The 19,117-nt window shown below is 39.1% G+C and overlaps 1 protein-coding gene across 4 annotated transcripts; it reads right to left on the reverse strand.

Moving 5' to 3' along the window:
- Positions 1-1,191: 1,191 nt before the first annotated feature.
- Positions 1,192-18,857, reverse strand: MLH1 (mutL homolog 1). Of its 4 annotated transcripts, none has more exons than XM_059468717.1 (19): positions 18,705-18,857; positions 17,352-17,442; positions 17,125-17,223; positions 15,974-16,047; positions 14,822-14,894; positions 14,457-14,548; positions 13,085-13,127; positions 12,347-12,435; positions 10,029-10,141; positions 9,373-9,466; positions 8,698-8,851; positions 7,626-7,972; positions 6,707-6,855; positions 5,187-5,295; positions 4,278-4,341; positions 3,558-3,722; positions 2,612-2,704; positions 2,133-2,246; positions 1,192-1,607 (listed from the first exon to the last, which is right to left on the reverse strand). In XM_059468717.1, the coding sequence occupies exons 1-19, from the start codon at positions 18,809-18,811 to the stop codon at positions 1,440-1,442; spliced, it is 2,238 nt and encodes a 745-aa protein (XP_059324700.1). In that variant the 5' UTR covers positions 18,812-18,857; the 3' UTR covers positions 1,192-1,439. The 4 variants fall into 4 exon arrangements, with proteins under 4 accessions (XP_059324700.1, XP_059324719.1, XP_059324708.1 ...); XM_059468736.1 differs by lacking the exon at positions 18,705-18,857 and adding an exon at positions 18,320-18,406; XM_059468725.1 differs by lacking the exon at positions 17,352-17,442.
- Between the last annotated feature and the right edge of the window lie 260 nt (positions 18,858-19,117).

Raw genomic sequence — 19,117 nt, forward strand, 5'->3', positions numbered from 1 at the left:
CCTTGGGGGGGGGTGGTATTTTGTTACACCAGACATGAATAGTGATTGGCAGATGTCAGGTAAAGATTTTGCAAGCCTCTCCTAAATAAGCACCTTTCTTCCCGAGTGTATGGCTTGGATGCTCTGCATAGTGAATTAATTGAGATGCCATGTTTCCATACATGGGTCATTTGCCAAGGAAGTTACTTCCTTTGGTACATCCCCAGACAATTCTGGTTGCTGCCATGAGAAGCTGCGTCTCCTGTAAATCTAAAATGCATGTTATAGTATAGAAAGGAGTTAAAACACTCAATCTGGAATAATTTTGCCCACTCCTCTCAAACCTATTGTAAAACCTGCGAAGTTGACACAAAAACTATTACTCAATCCTGCCTCCCTGGGCAGGATTTCTGCTCTTCTTGAGTAGCCCTAGCTACATCTCCAGAACTTTCCACCAGTCTTTCCTTAAAAAAGCTGTTTGATTTTGATTCATATACAGGTGAGGTGATTGTTCATGTCAAGGCCCGTGGTAATGGACTAAATTGCTTGGCATGACTGTGACAGCTTTGTGCTCTTTGTAATGTGTTGGGTTTTCTTTTTGTTGGGCTTCAAAATGAGATTTAAGAAGTTTTGTTTCAAGAAGCAGGTCTGATCAAGGATTTAAAAGGAAAAATAGCCCAAGCAAGCTGTTAACCAAAGTAATACCATTACCTGCTTGTCATGTATCTATGACAAGAATGTTTTGATTGATGGTTTATTGCAATCTTAACTTCAAAATATACTTTGCAAGAAAGATTTCCTGCATTTTTTATGCAAAGGAAGTAGACCTCCCAAGCCCTAGTCATTAAATAGGAGACAATGAATATTATGTGTGCGTGCTCATTTACTATCTGCCAGGACATTCCCATTTCTATTCTCTGACTCTGATTAAAAGGGAAGGGATTTCCCTTATTTCTGCAAGGGCCCTGAAATATTGCAAGGCTAACTTGTGCAGTAACAGATGATTTTAAATCCTTTGCATGTACACTCCTATTGCAAGTACTGTCAGACAACCCTCATGCTTAAAACAAAGGAATGCAGCTAACCCAGTTTGATTTCCAGAGGCAAGCAAAGTTAAAGCATTCACATTTTAACTAAATTAAGCTCCATTTTCTTCCACACTTAACCCAGTATATTTTCTTCAGCAGAAGTGTATTCTGTTAGCGAGACTGGTTAATAGGGAAACTCAGAGTTTAAGTGGAGATTTTATTTTAGGGATTTTCATTGGGGTTAGACACAGCAAAAATATTTTTTTTATACTTTGATCAACAGAAGGAAAATAGATGATTTACTGACATGTTAGCAGTTCAGTAGGGTACTAAATCCCCTCTTTCTTTCCTTTATCAAGATTCCAGCTTTAGCTTCTACTAAGAAAACTGAATGGTGTCTATCTATAAAAACAGTCTTTAATAACTGCTTGCTCAACATCTTTCAAAAACTTTATACAGGTCAGGCAGGTTAGCAAGCTGCAAAATGTTGCCATCTTCTGCAAAGTGTTTAGGAGGTAAAAGATGAGTCCTAAAAGCTTTGTAAAGCACATGTTCCACAGTCCATTTCCATGTTGTTGAACCAGACTCTGATTCTTCACTCTGAAATACAGGAAAACAAGGACAAACAAAATGAAGTTCTGTTTAACCAGAGGAGAGCATGCCTTAAAAACTTTACTATGTAAGACTACAGCAATTGTAAAATTCTGCTGGTATTAGAAAAGTTCATTCTATACAGTCATTTCTAAGCTCTGTAAAGTCACTTGCAGAATGGGTGAGCTTAACTAATCAATAGGCAGATATTTAGACACAATCGGGTAGTACTTGTAATTTATATGCATCCTTATTCTTCTATAGAAATACACCATAAAAAATACATTCCCAACTCAGAGGCCAAGGATGCTTGTAATAATATTAAGTACACTGCAATGCCCAAAGCTAAAAGGTTCCCGCAAGATGTATAATACTTCAGAAAATTTAAGCCACATTCTTTCAGAATCTTGCCACACTGCTACTTGATTCAGTTCCCTGAAAGAGCTGGTATTAGAAGTCTACATCTGAAAGAGCAGAAGTTTTCTGTATGTTGTTATTTCTCTGCTCACAGAACTAGTTACAGTATTCTAGTACCTGAGAGTTTGTTGGGTTGGTTTCCTCTATTATATACTGCTTTCTGATGGAGTAGAACATGGCTAGTTCTTTACTCAGGCTTTCAAAACACTCCTTTTCTTCATCCCAGTTTACCTGTTACAATAAAAAAAAGTAATTTTATAGAATCTGGGTATCAGACAGAGACCTAATATGGAAAATTATATAATATAGAGATTCTTAATAAGGAAAATTTATATTAATGTGTTGGCTATTTCTGTCCTGGTAAGGTGAAGTTATAGAATCAAAGAAGAGGGTAGAAATGCAGGCTTTTAAATCAAAATAGAGGCTCAGTCAGTCATTAGTTATGAATACAAAAGCAAAGCATAACTAATCAATAACCACAGAACAGCACCTGGAATGTGTACATTTAAGCTGCACCAGAAACTGAAAAGGCAGGCTGGAATTGCCTAAAGTAAAAAAAGTAATTGTGCATTAATAAAATCCTTTAGAGAATGTACCTCTGTGGCCAAGCGCAGGACAAACATAGGCAGTCCTTCCAGTGGTGGGACATAGTTGTCTATCAGAAGTGGCAACCCAGTAAGATTTCCTTCCTGCAAGGCAATACTGCTGGGTCAGTTAAAAAAAAGAAAAAAGTTCTTTTTTGCAGTAAATGCACCAAAGCTTATGTATTTTAAGAATGATACTCAGTGAGCCTTACAAGTGTTTAAAGCCCTGTCAGCCAGGCAGACACTGCCTGAAGAGAGTTATTGGTGGTGTTTAATTTCGCAAGGCATGAATTAAGCCACTCAGCTCAGGGAGTGGCTGAATTCAACCTTCTCTAGCTCCAGGTTACACAGATGCCACTTCCCAGGCAAATATCCAAATGAAGTGCCTGGGCTTGATGAAGCTGTTCACTTTTGTATAAAGTAAGGGATGCCTTAAGCCACACAAAAAAAGACACATTGAGAGCACAGTGGTGCTGCAGCCCTGTCTGAACTTGAGAGCTGGTTAAGATGCACACCTTGTTGGTTAAGAGGTCTGCATTCTAGTTATAGAAGCAATGCTTGAATTATGGATTGCTCCAAGAGGCTGTGGAGTCTTCCTCAGTGCAGATATTCAAGAACCATCTGAACACAATCCTATGCCATGTGCTCCAGGATGACCCTGCCTGAGCAAGGACCCACTGTGGTAACTAATTAAATAGAAACTGTGTAGCAACCTTCTTACATGCAGCAAGTCCTGAGCATTTTAAATGAAAGGGTTATGCCACCTAAAATCTTACTGGAACTAGTTCTTAGTGATGGTAAGCACTGCAAGCAAACTACTGCAGTCATCTGTCACCAAAATGTAAAACTACGGAATCATTTAGGTTGGAAAAGACCTTTAAGATCTAATCCAACCATATACATAACATAATTCCAAGTCCACCATCTATTTACTATCAGAAGTAATAGCTGCAGTCACCTCATCAATTTCAAGAGAGAAATAATCTTTCAACATTTCAGACTTCTTTTTCAAAAACTCCACAATGTACTCAGCAAGCCCTTCTTTTGGGCCATCTTCTTCTGTCCAGCCACTTCCAGGATCTTCTAAAGCAAGCATTGAAAGCTCATATAAAGGAGCTGGCTCCTGAAAATGAAGAAGGCAAAACTTTGTTTAATGATCAGCACACTCTATTGGAAGGCTGTAACTTCTTCCTTCACATACTAATTAATTGTAATACACTATTTCTGGCCTGCAGAACTAACAGTTCTGTTTAACCAGTAATAAGTAACCAGGATAAAAATATATGAATTATGAATTTCTTTCTTCTTTTTCTGCCATCCACAATCCCACTGAGCACTGTGATATTTTACAGGATAAACACTGGCAATCAACACTGTATTTCTGCTGATTGTATATTCAAATTAATTATTTGTCCCAATGTAATGAGCAACAGCAAAACTTGTTGAATAACTACAACTGACACTAATAACAAGCAGGCATGATGACAATTTAACAGTAGCAGCTACAAGATTCCTAAGTTTTCTACATTCTGTTCTTACTGAGAAACAAAACAACGTTCCTGTAATGGACAAAAGCCAACCTGACTGTGCAACCTAAACTATGCATTTGTCTGAAAGGACAGACATATTTAAATACATTTAAAAAAATCTATAGGATATAATGTAAAAGTATACTTACAGACAACCTTAAGACTCCAAAGTTTGCAAAGTCATAAATAAGTATCTGGTAGAAGAGTTCTTGGCTAAATTGAAGCACAAAAAGTAATTATATGGACAGGATTGCATATCTCCAAGTTACCATAATTAAGAGGGGAAAGTAAGGATCATCCTGGAAACATCAGATATCCATATCTAGTCTTATTTATAATGGTCTTACTTTAACTGAAGAGTTTAGGGGTTCACCTGCATTATCTAGATATTAACAATTAAATCTATTTCTTGGTTTCTGACATCATCAGCCACACTGGTGCAGAAAGGTTACATACTCAAGTATCCAATCCCTATCAATTTATTCCCTGATAATTTGTATTTCAACTTCTTTACTCCTTTACAGCACTGTAAGAAATGCAAAGGAACTGGGAAATTAATGGACATGTCCATCTCAAGTCTATTCTCTGACTTGTTACAAAAATTTATGCAGCTGAGCCTGTAAGGCTGGCACAGGCAAAATTACAAATTTCATGTCCTGCAGATACTCTTTAACCCAACTGGATACAATGTTTTCCAGCAATTTTCTGAAGCCTCTGCTTTATACAATGTGCTGTAGATGATCCTGCAGCGAATCATGAGGATGATCATAGGTTATCTAGATCATCATGAAGCAAGAAAAAGCCTTTCCCTTCCCACTGTCTGTGAGCACACAATACAGTAGTTGGCATTTTAATGACACTGATTCCCTGCAGCTTTTCCCAAGTGTGCCAGACTTGTTCCCACTGTTCTGAATGGACTGCTTAATCTTTATCCTCATGACTTTTCATACAGGCAACAAGAGAACAATGTTCTTTTCCCTGTCATTGCCTTCCTTCTTCTAATTAGCTTCACAATTGTTGCTTATTTCAGCTGCCAACAGGTGTAATGACTCTTTTACCTGAGTTTTGTTGTGTTGAGAAGGTACAGTTTTGTCTGGTACTGGGCCAGAGCCCACTGAGGACTGACACAACCAACAAATGAGTGCTCATGCAGCATCTCCTGGAGTTCTGAAACAACAGAGAGGTGGGGAAGAAACAAAAGACTGTAATTTCATAGTTGCAACCCTGCCCTCATTTATTTAGTTGAGTGGATTGTGTCTTTTTAGCATGAAAGTCTCAGATACTGTTCAGTGACTCTTACACCCCTGCTTCTTCTTATATCCTTGTATGACCAATTATTCATAAGTTTTGAAATATTAATATTTTTAATATTAATAAAAAAATACTCATACTATTAAAGTGTAAGGAAGAAGAGTTATTTAACATTTAAACTACAAATGCAAATTAGAAAAAAAAAATTAAAGTTCCTTTGTTTGAATAGCCTTACAAAATTATTTTCCAGCCACAGGAGATTGGTGAAAAAACTGCAGGTGTAAACCAGCTTTGCAACACAATCTAGATATTATCAAAGTAAATTCTAGAGGTGTGGTAGAATAGGTCCATAATATTTTTTTCATAATTTCTTTTATTTCTCTTACAAATTTTTTTTTAATATGTATAAGTGAGAAGACTGGGAAAGGTATAAGAAGTCAGATTTCATAAAAGGGTTCCTTTTAGACCTTCCATAAAAAAAAATTCACTAGTTGCCATCCTTGGGAGAAACCTTATTACAGATGTTTGGCACTGCAGTCACAGCATGTACAAAGCACTATGCTAATTTCACTAATTCCACTGCTATGTTTTCTAAAGGAATGTAACAGACCCAGAAAAGATTTCTCTCTTCCCAAAGTCTCTTTTAGGTACTTCTTACAGATGTGAAGATGATACACAACCTCAGGCAGCTTCACAAGTTTTATCATGAATTTTAAGATATTTTTGGGTATTTTAAGGTTCTGAGACAACTCTTTGATTTCAATATTTAAACAGTGACTGTCAGATATGGAATTATTGGGTCAGAATTAGCAGTCTTCTGCAAAATGTTTACTGAAGCACAAATAAAGTAAAAATTCATGCTTTCTAAACTTTAAGATTCTTATCAATTTATAGAAAAGTTACTTATTACAGATGTCTGTGTGGAGCATCCCCAATTCTTACAACCAGAAAAATCAAAATAAATCCAACAAAAGCCCTGGAATGTAAGATTCCTAGCATTAAGAGATATGAATAATAAGGGTATGAGTCAGTGTAACTTGCCTTCAGAGGCAACTGAGTTAAGAGGGAAACACCCTAGAAAGATTCACAAACCTTTTACCTTTGTCTAAAACAACTCTTAACAAAAAAGAGAGTATTTCATAAGTCTCACCATTTCAGTGGAATGGATAAAAATAAAAATAAAAATAATAAAAAGCAAGTTTTTCTTAAAAACTTGCTTAGCAGCACAGTAAGCTCCCTGGGCCTCCTTTTAAATACCTTTTCCCACTTTGATCAGTCATATTTAGTGGTGGAATAACAGTAATTTTGAGAAACAAGTCATGCTTACTTGCATGTGCCTGGCTACTGATTTCCTCCTGGAGAGTCAACACACTGGTCAAGTTGATAATTCTTCTTCTAGGGGTGCAGGCAGCAGTCATGTCCTGTCTGGTGTCATCTTTCTCCAATTCTACATCCATGTCTTCCCGTGGTCTCTTCCTACAATACCAAAACAAAAGGAATTATGTTAAATTCTCCTATCACTTAAGCCAAACACAGCAACAGATGAGATGCACAATTCACATGCTGTATGTTAACACAGGAAATGCAGACAGTTTCCCAGAAAGACAGTTTTATTTTGCTTCTGAGGAATAATTTGTTAGGAAAGGGTAGTTCAGAATTTTAGGAGAATTTGTGACACCAATACCAATCACCTTAGGCAGCTGTTGCTTAAGCACCAAGCAAATTTGGCCTTAAAGGACACATCAAAAATGTTCCTATTTCTAACAATTTTTTTCCATACCCATTTTTCTGTAATACTGGGGAGAGGGAATCAGATTCCCTCAGAAGACGTTGGCCTCTTGAAACATCTTCTACAGGAGCTATAAAAAATTTATAGCACTTTAGCTTTTACTAGGGAAATGCCTGTCAAATTCAGTGATATAGTTTCTATCCCTCACAAAAGGAAGGGTTCCAGAAAGAGACAGACCAGCATGATCTCCCTAAACTAATGCCACCATTTACACTCCTTCCTGCCTTTCAGTATGCATAGAAACACTATTCCAGTCACAAAATTTATCACAAGTTATATGATTTACAGTTCACAGATTAGGTTTAATTTCTCAATAAAACATCATGAAGTTATTCTTGATAATTTTTCCCTCCTGTAAAAGCAGAACCCCAAAGAGATCAGAAAAATCTATAGTTTCAGAGCTATGCCATGAAATAAATAGGTAGCCTTGCCCCAGTTCAGGAAAGGTGGGACCTACCTAGAAGGCACAGTCTCAGGGAACAAGTGTCCACTCTCTGGCTGCACTGCATCCTCCTGAACATCAACCATTTCAACCAGGTCACTGACTTCTTCCATTTCAGCATCCTGGGGCCTCTCTGCACCCTTTGGAGGTCCTGCCTCAACCTCTGCTGTCACTTCAGTGGTGCCTGCACTCAGGGGGTTGTTCACTGGCTGAAGAAAAGCATCCAGTTTCTGCTCTCGGGAATCAGTGCGGACCATCTGATGTGCATAAACTTTATCACTGCTTCCCTTGGTGACCACTGAAGAGTTTGCTGCTGATTTTACAACCTCATTGGAAAAGCAGTCAGCCCCTGGAAGCAATGTCTTCATTCAGACATGAGGAAGCAAAGAGAAGAGATTGAACAATAAGAAAAGAAGAATTAGAAAGATTAGTCACACTTCTCACTGTATCTTACTGCCCAGAGGCAAATTTGAAACCCCCAGCAACACAGTGTCAACTGCTTAAAAGGCCACAAGCTTTGCACTTGCTATCCACATGGAGTGAATATCATCATCTTGGCCGTTAAAATCAATAGTTACCATTCCTGTCTCAAAATAAAAAATCTTTAATGTAAAAAAAAAATCACAAGGAAATTAGTTTGTATAAAAATTATAGTAATTCTTATGCTATGCTTCACATAAAGAAAGAGTAGAGTATCTTCCTGACTTTTTTTCTGGTAAGATTAAATCCAAATGTTACCAAATACACAGAACAGTTTCTTCAATCACATCTTCTTCACATAAACCAGGACAGAATAAAAAAAAACCAATTTACCACATTGAAGGCTAATATAAAATTAAGACAACTAATCAGGTACTTGACAGAAATGTACTTAAAATGTTCTCATAGTTTTTCTCCTCTCTTTTGCCATATTGTTATCAGTGGTATATTAAAGTAACTTGGTAACTTGAAACAGAGCAAAGATCTAAAGGTACCACTACAACACTGATAAGTGCCATATCTGCAAAGATTTTACTATTGAACAGAGTAAATTATCCCTGATCATTAAAATAATGCAGAACTGCCATCACTACATAGATGTCCTCACCTGAGTGAAGTACATCCTTGAGGAATTAGAGCCCAATAACTTGCTCTCTACGTGTTGTTGCACACGCTCCAGAATACTGTCTTCGTGAAGAAAATGGACTTCGTGTTTTGTAGGATGCACATTCACATCTACATTCTGGGGGGCTATTTCCAGGCTGCAAAATGTTTTAAAAGAAGTTAATCTAAAATATCCCATGGATGGCAGAGAAATCAAAAATTGGTTCACATTTGTCAGGCTTGGGAATGTTATTCCACACAAAGAAGTCAAAATGATCATGAAACCTGCTGAAGTTATATTACAGTTAGACTTGTTTAGATAATTAAAACATAATCCAAAATCCCTCACCATAATGAGCTTACATAGGTAAGCTTAAATCAACCTCTGCATTGTACAACTACAAAAACCCACTTTTAGAAATATCTTTTACTTGCAGTGTCTCATGAATTAATAGGAAAAGACTTCAGCTGAAATTACAGATACTCACTACTGCTAAAAATAAGGCCTGTCTTCTTAGGATTTCCTTAATGTTATTTAATTATCTCCTGCCTGAAGATTAATTACCTCAGTGCAATGCTTAACGCTATCATGAGGAACAGAAATGTCCTTCTAAACCTACTCACCCTAGTTCTATCCTACAGGACAGTATTAAAAGGCTACTTCTTCCTATTACTTTACCTTAAGTATAGGAATGGGTGCGTGCTTTTTGGCAAATAAGCAGCGTACACAGTTTCTATGGCTTTGCGCATAGCGGCTGACTCTACCAACCGATCTGAAACACAGAACACAGCGCTGTTTCCAAGGAGCCACCACAGCCTGCACAGTGCCCAGCTCCTCCTTCTGACAAACATCTCCAATCTTTGTGCCTCCAAAGGGAGTCTGTTATACCCAATTTCCCCCAGGGCCTATTTATTCTTCATATAAACCCAGGAATAGACAGTATTTTTCTCAACATGTTTTACACTTAAAGGTATTTTTTCCCACAAATACTGAAATAACCAGGCTACCTTTCATTATTTCATACAGTCAACCCATGCCAGTGTTGCTACAGAAGAGAAATCAATCTGTGTAAGCTGGCAGGACACAGCCATAACCTCGATACACCAAAGCTTCTTTAGGTCCAGTCTTGGCTATTTTCCACTAAATACAGTGCCAAGTGTGATGCACATTACAAATTGAAAAACACTTTAAGATTTACAATTAACTATAATATTTATTCTTAAAAATGTTTTTAAGAATGCTCATGCACTTTGTAGGTCATCAGAAAGTTTTGTTCTTTTGATTATGTAAGCAACATATGACTGTACGAAATGCTGGCTTTTTTTTAAACTTACGGTTTATGAAGAGCAAAAATATACATTTCTTCACAGAGTAGTTTGCATTCGTGATGTAACCTTTCATTTTAAAGGCCAGATTTGCATCTTCACAGCCCACTTCTATGAGTTCCCTATTAAGTTTGACAGAAACACAAACAAAAAGATTAATTCTTCTGTTGATATAAATTTTAAACAGTACTCACAAGCAATGATATTCTGTTTTGCCAGTTGGCAGGGTCAGCACAAAAGACACAGGCACCAACTTTAAGGGAAGAGTGTAATTAACTACAGTTCAAAATGGCAAAGAATTACAGAAGGATAATAAAAGTAATGCACCTAATCATTACTATAGAAGATTAAGAAGATATATCACCAGTTACCCTAACACTTTACCATCATCCAGATACATACATCAGCTGAGGAGCCCTGGTCACAGCAAAGGACTGGGGAACCACTCCTGGTAACTGGGAAACCCTACACAGTGTGTCATCACAGGGTGTCTTCACCACACACAGGTGAAGATTCCACCTTTGATGGGAAAGGGTCCAGCTTTTATATTGTTGAATAAAATGCTCACATAATTCTAATGCAGAAACATCTGGTTTCATTCTCCTCTTGGGTTCCACCCAAAGCCTGGCCAGGGCTCAAGGAGGAACCAAGGGAGTTGGCTTTGTCCATATACCTCCAAACAATGTCAGATGTCTGATTTCATGGCCTTGTCCATCCTCTAAATATGGAAAGAAAAATATGTTCTTATCACACTACATATTTTGCTAATGATCATGCATATTTTGGTAATGAGCAGATACAAATATCATATAACATATGGTTGGAAGGTTCATCTAAAGGTCAACTTTGGCTTAGGGCCTATTACTCAAGTCTCACTACTTCATATACTGATACATCTTCTATCACAGTTAATGAAAACATCAGAATTATTTGAGGGACATGGTAATTATTTAACCTAAACTGCATCATTTCCTCTTCTTAAGTATAAACAGGTAATGTTGTGTGGTTGGAATCTGTAAAATTACCTCCATTATCTTTTTAATACTCTCACATATCACAATATCCAAAGCATTATAATCTATTGATAATTCCAGTATGCATTTCATTGTTTAAGTCATTGACAGTGATTGACAAGAACCCTTCAAAATTGTCTGCAGTCAAGGAAGAACAAACATTTTTTTTTTGGACTACTTTGTCCACTATTATCAGTCTAATATGTCTTGGTGGTCTGTTAAGAAATCATTAAAACGTAAAAACTCTCTTGCTCATGCACATAGATCCTAATGTTAACTATTTTCATAACAGTTTTAATAATTTTAATAATACATTAGTCAAGGAAAATCCACTTCAGCACTTTGTGAGCACAGCTTTCTAGGAAGGCATTATGCCAACTTCTAAAGTTAACACAGAACAGACTTAAGGGCTACTGCTACTTATTTCCAATTTAACCTCAATATATATATCAAGTGCCATTTGTTCAGTTCTTAACACCATCTTAAACTGGGTAGATTGCTGTTTGAAAAGAAATTATCAAAACATTTACTTTGAAATCATTATCAAATGAGCTACTATCCATAGTAGAAAAAAACAAATGCACAGCAAAGAAATACATGTAACACTGCAAACCTCATTACTTCGCAGCCTCTCTATTTTGCTGTGCTTCCTAAACTGTTTTCATGAATTAGAAGTTACATCCATTAAATGTGAAGCTTGACTTCAGTCAGTGACAGAACAGAATCAAAGTGACACCCAGCTGTTCATGGGACAAATACATACAATGGATTCTTCACAGCTGAAAGTCTCATAAAGAGAATTTTTCCTAAAATGGCAGATACATCTTCAAAAGATGATCTTTTAGTTTTTTGATTTTTCTATCTGATTTACACAGCTTCAACTAATGTAGCTTTTGTCAAAATAAGAAACCATAATATTTCAGAAAAAAACAATATGAGTAGCTTCCAAATTTATCAGGTAGCAGACAGTAAGAAGAGGTAAGATGTTCATGGTATAGGAAGAGGCCAGGAACTTGTAGAGAACACAGGTTTGGCTTGCTGTTTTTACATGAGCAGAGAAAGTTACAAGCAGATGGTTCCTTTTCAGTGCATTAAAGGAATAACTTTGCAACTTTCCTCTCCCTTCGGTGCACAAAAAAAAGGCACACATTCTGAAAAGAAGGAAGAGCTCTCTAATTGCAGCACTCCCTCTTCTCTGAAATTAACCATGAAGGAAGCAATAAAGGTTATCATAAGCCCATGGTCTTTAAAGAGAAAAGGGAGGGTGATTCACTGGAAAGCCTCATATCAAAAGGAAATTTAACATCAATGTACCTGCTAACAGCATTTCCAAAGATGGCCCTGATGTTGTCCACTGTTGAGGCATTGGATAAGGTTCTAACATCTGACATGGTGTCACCTTGCTAAAGAGAGCAGGAATGAGTATCAATCAATTCATCTTTCTGGAGGAAGTTTTAGAAATACTTTAAATTAAGCAATAACATTTCTAAAAAAAACTACAGGGAATAACAGAACGTCATTATATTGTTTTGTATTATTTACTTATTCATGTTCAGAAAAGCAATGGATGGTAAATGGCACATGTTTACAAGATCAGCTAGAGCACATCAGACCCACTGAGGCTAGTAACTCCCCCCTGGAAAGTGAGAAACACTTCATTTACTGAACTCAGTTCAGTAAACAATTATCAAGAATGGCACAGAACAAAGATAATCTACCCCAGCCTCTTTCATACAGCACTTAGTAATCAGGCTCTCCAGAGAAGCTGAAACAACACATAAAGCTCAACCAAATATACCATTGGCCACAGAATCCTCCAAACTCCTGACAAATATATTTTTGTCTTGTTTACTTCTAACTGATGTGCTTTCTATCCAAACTGCACCAACACACCCTTCAACATTTCATTATAAGGAAAGGGCTCTCTGTGCTGATCCTGTTGCAAAAGACACGGTGCAAATTTTCTGGCATTTTCAGATATACATATTATGTATATATACACACAGGCACATACAGACACACAGCAAAGTTACAAAAACTTTATCTACACACCTTTTTAACTGAAAAGCTGATGCCTGAGTTATGGATGGCATACCTGAAAAACAGGTAAAGGTAAGTCTGCATTATGTGGAACAAAAGGTAATTGTTTCCCTTGACTGGTGAAAAGCAGCTAGTAATGGGGGCCAGTAATTTCACTTCCCTTTAGACAGTAATGCAATTTGAGCCAAGCGGAGCTTTTGCAAACTGAATAGCTTTAAAAAAAAAAAAAAATTTTAAAAAAGTGTGTCCTATTTAGAACTCGACTATAACCATAGGAAATTCAAGGATCAACTTCTACAGACCAGTTTTTTCAGTTTCACTGAACTGGTTTAACTAAAAACCCCATCAAAAGATCCTCAGTATACCAAAATCAAGTTTCAACTACTACGGAAAAGCATCTGAATAATGGCTGGCCCACCCTTCTAGCTTCCCCTACCCAGACAGTTCAGCTATCTGTGATCCCACAGCTGAGATCTGATACACTACAGCTGTGTAATCCTGGCTCAAATTTCTAGGGAAATTACTGCACTGTGAGAAAAAACACACCAAAGAACCTTGCAAGATGAGAAATGTGAAAATGCAGACCAAAGTTTGCTGTGACTGTGAACTCAGTAACTCAAGACAAAAAACAACCCCCAAAATTAAGTAATAGAAAAATCCTAATGAGAAAGAACAACCAATGAGCTGGAGGGCTGTAACTCAGCAAGACTTCAAATCATCCTGTTTGACAGAGCAGCAGGATCTGACCCTCCACCTCCTGGCTGAAGTCTGCCTGAGCCAGTAGAGACTCCTGAATAGTTCATTTAGGGAATAGGCTAAACCTTGGTATACAGTCTTGCTTCTCCCTGCTACCTTTTGTGTCTTCTGAAAGCATAAAGCAGTTCTTTTGCTGAAATTGTGCAGATCCTGCTTGCAAGACCTCTGCACTCTATGGAAGACTGCAGTAGTAGCAAAAGAGCAACCAAGGGGTCTAGGAAGGGAATATCCAAGAGCTAAAATATTACTCCTTTTTAGGGATGTGAAGTTGCCATTCAGCTTTTCTGTATTCAGCCAAATCTCAATGCTCCTGAGCACTTTTTACATTAATTCTATTCAGCCCAGGTACATTTAAAGTTCACTCATTCAAGTCCATCACCATTTATTTGCTGGAATTCTTACAAATAATTAATAGACAGAATACACTACTTCCTATCTGGATTTTTCACATCAAATTGGACTGACTGTTATCTGACACTGCATACTAACAAATAGTTAAAAAAAAAAACATAAAATCACCACCACCAACAACAAAATGACACCAAACACACAGTTGCTAGTCCCTCTGAAGAACCCCAGTACTCCCCATGGCAGCATATAAAACTGAGAGTCTCCTATTTTAGTTTACCTGCTAACAACTTCTAGTATTTTTGCATATTCCTCATTTGGATTCTTTAAAGCCTTCCTTCTTGTATTTACATTGTAAAAAAGATCTTCAACCTACAAAGAAAAAGTTCACAATTAAAAACAATTTTTAAATTTCTCTCTTACTACAGAATTAATTGAAATCCATCCTGTTAATTATTATTTTATATATAAATTTTCTGAGAATACTTTGGTTTATGAAAAATCAAATTTCAGTGTATTCCTTAACTCCCTAGGTTCACCTAACAAACTGCAACTTCAGAGAGTATATACTGTTATGTGCCTCACAATGTAATTGGTGCAAGGGGAACAGAAAAGGAACAAGAGAGAACAGGCACAAAAACCTACTGTGATCTGAGTTCCTTGGTTTCCAGCACAGGGCTTCGGAGGGGCTTTGATTTTTCCATCACTGTAAGTAGCTCTACGAAGAAAATAAGAAGTTGTCAGTCATCCAGATTTACAGGAGGGCAGACATGGACAGATGAAAACAGAGGATGAAAACAAAAGAAATCCCATCATTGTCACACTCCTCCCAGCAAAGCATTTGGGACACTGAGAATTAGCTTCCTCCACCTTTCTGCTAGAGCAAAACTGTCTTCATTGATTGTAAGAGCCAGAGGGGAAGTGGGAGAAAGGGAATAATAGCAGAGGAAAGGAGGCAGATCATGGCATATGCATTTTGAAATTCTATTACTGAGACTTTTCCTCCAAAGGCAAGACTACTGCATTTTTTTCTTTCTTTAGTAGCTAGACACAGCCTAATAACAATTATTCCACAAGATTTTAGAAATTCTTGACTTTAGTCTAAGATCTGTTTTCTTTGACACTAACAGGATTTTGAGCATAAGGGATTTGTGACCCATAGAGGTCTTTCAGCTAACAAAGTTATAATGATCCATAAATTCAAAGCATATACTTTTTCTTTCCCTCTAATATACCCTGAATGTTTAATGCAAGAAAGGCCACAGTTGCACAATCTTTTGAAAAACCAAGATCCAGAACATCTCTGTTTCCACTCCCTTTTCTTAAAGGTAATTAAGAAATTAATGGAAAAGCTTATAATTTAGATTAAGTTTTCAAAAGAATATCCAAAACTCTTTTTGGAGAGGATAAAGCACATATCATATCATAAAGGTAAGATAACAAACTAAGTGCAAGTTCCTGTGCTGAGACTTGTGAAATTTGCTAGACATGATGGCCGTAATATACATGCAATTTATTATTCTGAAATGTAGAAAAACAAATGTTTAACCTACATTAGCTACGGAAATAGAAGTTCTTTCAAGATTTCCTGCCTCCCCACGCTACCTCCACCAATTTTAAAATACATTATTAAGCTAAAGCTTACCTTTACAATTTGAAAAAAATATATTTTCTCACATTCCAAGTCTTTTTGATACCTGTCCTTACCAAACCCTCCTCCATAACAGGAGCTCTGAAACTGATACATCTGTTTGTTATTGCATGCAGCAGAAGTCACCAGGGTAATAGGCAGCATACCTGAATGCACACTTTGCATCAGCTGTTTTAGTTGTTACTGTAACATGGGCAACATGGCTGATGCTAGCCAAGGCCTAGGAAAAGAGAAAACATCTTTGTAAACCTTGCTCTGCACAATGCTGAGGCATGTCCACACCTTAAACACCATCACTAAATTTCAATATACCACTAGCAAGTAATTAATAAAAATCTTTACAAGGAAATTGCAGGTCAGTAAAGCTTAAACAAATTTTAGTATCTATAATACTAAACTTCCAGTCGTTTTATCCAGGAGATTGTTCTGGCTTCCCCAATATTTTGTTATCTTGATGATGCAAGTGGTTAAACGTGTAGCATAACTAAAAGAAATTTGCAAAATTATTACAGTTGTGCCTTTTTCTTTTTCATGTAAACTAGAAAGCAGCTGGAAGATTTTAGCTGCTACTCTCTCACTCCTGCCCAAGTTCTTCTTTTGACTGTAAGTAATATTACAACGTTAGGTGACAATGGTTTTCCTGGAAAACTCACTGGACACGTCTACACAGATGAAACCAGCCTCAGGATCAGATTCCACTGGCTGTGGAGATGATTATGTTGAAAGTGTGTGAGGAGAGGACCCAAGCAGTCTGCTCTCTGGAGCATGTGAGCATCTATGTATCTGAGCACAGGACAGACACTCATATATCTTATTCATTAGGGAAAAGCTAAACTCATCCTTGACTGTTCTTCCAGAGTTTAGATACAGTCTGTGAGAGTATGAAGAACCAGTATATCTGCGGGTCAGAGACACTAACCTTGTCTAGCAGCAAACACCACTGTACATTTTGCACATTTACTTTTAAGTGTGGTATTTAGACAAATGTCTGACATCAAAGATTCACCTCCCACTCAAATCCTCCACTGTCTTTTACCTGTACATTCTTGAATCATCATTTGAGAAGAGAGGCATTGTTTCAATTAAGAAAAATCTTATTCCAGAATGCAAAAAGAATATATACCTCCCTATAGGCATTCACCTAATCTTGACATGTATTTTGAACTATATTCACTTGGCAGACTCTCTCAGCAAACAGAAGCTTCTGTAAAGAGTACTGGGAATGTGATACTATGCAGAACCCACTACAGCAGAATAATAGCAATGAACAGTTTCAAAACCTTGATGAAGAGCTTACCTCGCCCCTAAAACCATATGTAGAAATGCTAGCCAAGTCTTCAAATTTTTGCAGTTTACTCGTAGTAAATCTCTCACATACGATGTCGAGATCTTCTTTCTATGTGAAAGGGACAAGAAACAATCATTTTCTGAGTTTTTTTAAGATCAGAAACACTTATAAATTGAAATAATTTTTAAAAGGTAGTATCAAACAGCAGCATACACCTGTCAACTTTGTTTACTTACTCTGATACCACAGCCGTTATCTTGAACCTGGATGAACTTCAAACCACCTTCTTTAACTACTACCTGGATACTCGTAGATTTAGCATCCAAACTGAAGAAACAAAGAAAGCAATTTCAACCCCAGAGCTCTGTTTAATATCTTTATCCATGACCTGGACGAGGGGATTGAGTGTAGCCTTATTCAGTTTGCGGATGACACCAAGTTGGGCAGAAGCACTGATCTGCTGGAGGGTAGGAAGGCTCTGCAGAGGGATCTGGACCAGCCAGATTGATGGGCTGAGGCCAGTGGTTTGAGGGTCAACAAAATAAAGTGCCAGGTCCTGCCCTTGGGTGACAACAACCCCATGCAGTGCTCCAGGCTGAGGGAAGAGTGGCTGGAAAGCTGCCATGTGGAAAAGGACCTGGGGGTGCTGCTCTACCAGCTGGCTGAACATGAGCCAGTGAATGCCCAAGTGGCCAAAAAGGCCAATGGCATCCTGGCCTGGATCAGCAATAGTGTGGCCAGCAGCACCAGGGCAGTGATTGTCCCCTATACTCAGCACTGGTGAGGGCACACCTCAAACCCTGTGCTCAGTTTTGGACCCCTCTCTACAAGAGAGACATTGAGGGGTTGGAGAATGTCCAGAGAAGGGTGACAGAGCTGAGGAAGAGTCTGGAGCACAAGGCTGATAAGAAGCTGGGAGGGAGGGAGCTGGGGGCGTTTAGCCTGGAGAAAAGGAGGCTCAGGGAGGGATCTTATTGAGAAGGAACTACTTATTTCTCTCACCTCCCTGAGAGGAGGTTGTACCAAGGTGGGGGTTGGCCTCTGCTCCCAAGGAACAAGTGATGGGTAAAGAGGAAATAGCCTGGACTTGTGCCAGGAGAGGTTCTGATTGGATATTAGGGTGGTCACAGAAAGGGTGGTCAAGCATAGAAAAGGCTGCCCAAGGAAGTGTTTGAGTCGCTGACCCTGGAGGTATTTAAAATACCTGGAGATGTGGTGCTTAAGGACATGGCTTTGGAGTGGTGGTTTAATGGTTGGACTTGGCGATCTTGGAGGTCTTTTCCAACCTAAATGAATCTATGAATCCTTAACCTAGCACCGAAAGCAGACAATTCACAAGTTTCTCAAACAACGACAAAACAAGCCGGAACACAAAAGCAGACAGACACGCGGCTTTCCAAGCGGAGCTGCTTCCCGTAGGAGCACACGCAGGCACCGCCCCTCCTCGGCACCCGGGCTCCCGCTCGGCCCTGGCTGCCCGCCGGGACGCGGGGCCGGGACGCGAGGCCGGGACGCGGGGCCAGCCCCGGCAGAGCCCCCCCGCCCCACGCAGCGCGGCCGGGCAGCGGGAGGGGCCGTCCCCGCGTTACCAGTTCTCGATCATCTCCTTGATGGCGTTGGCCGGCCTCTGGATGACCTCGCCGGCGGCGATGCGGTTCACCACGGCCTCATCCAGCCGCCGGATGACGCCGGCCATGGGCGCCGCCGGCCGGGAGCCGCGCTCACCCCACCGCCGAGGCCGGGCGGGAAGCGGGGCGGGAGGCGGGGCTCGCCGCCGGGGAGGGGCGCGCCCCCTGGCGGAGGGAGGCCGCGCTGAGGGAGGGGAGGCCGGGCCGGGCCGGAGCCGCCGGGGCCGCGGCCCGCACGGGGCCCCGGGTGTGTCCGACCCGGGTGTTCCGCGGCACAGCGGGCTGTGCCTGAGCCAGCAGGGTCCCTGCGGCCTAGAAACCAGTGGGCGTTACATACCAGCAATGTACCCCGGTGATACCCTGGGGTACATTGC

This window comes from Ammospiza nelsoni, chromosome 1, assembly GCF_027579445.1.
Source record: "Ammospiza nelsoni isolate bAmmNel1 chromosome 1, bAmmNel1.pri, whole genome shotgun sequence".
Lineage (NCBI taxonomy): Eukaryota > Metazoa > Chordata > Aves > Passeriformes > Passerellidae > Ammospiza > Ammospiza nelsoni.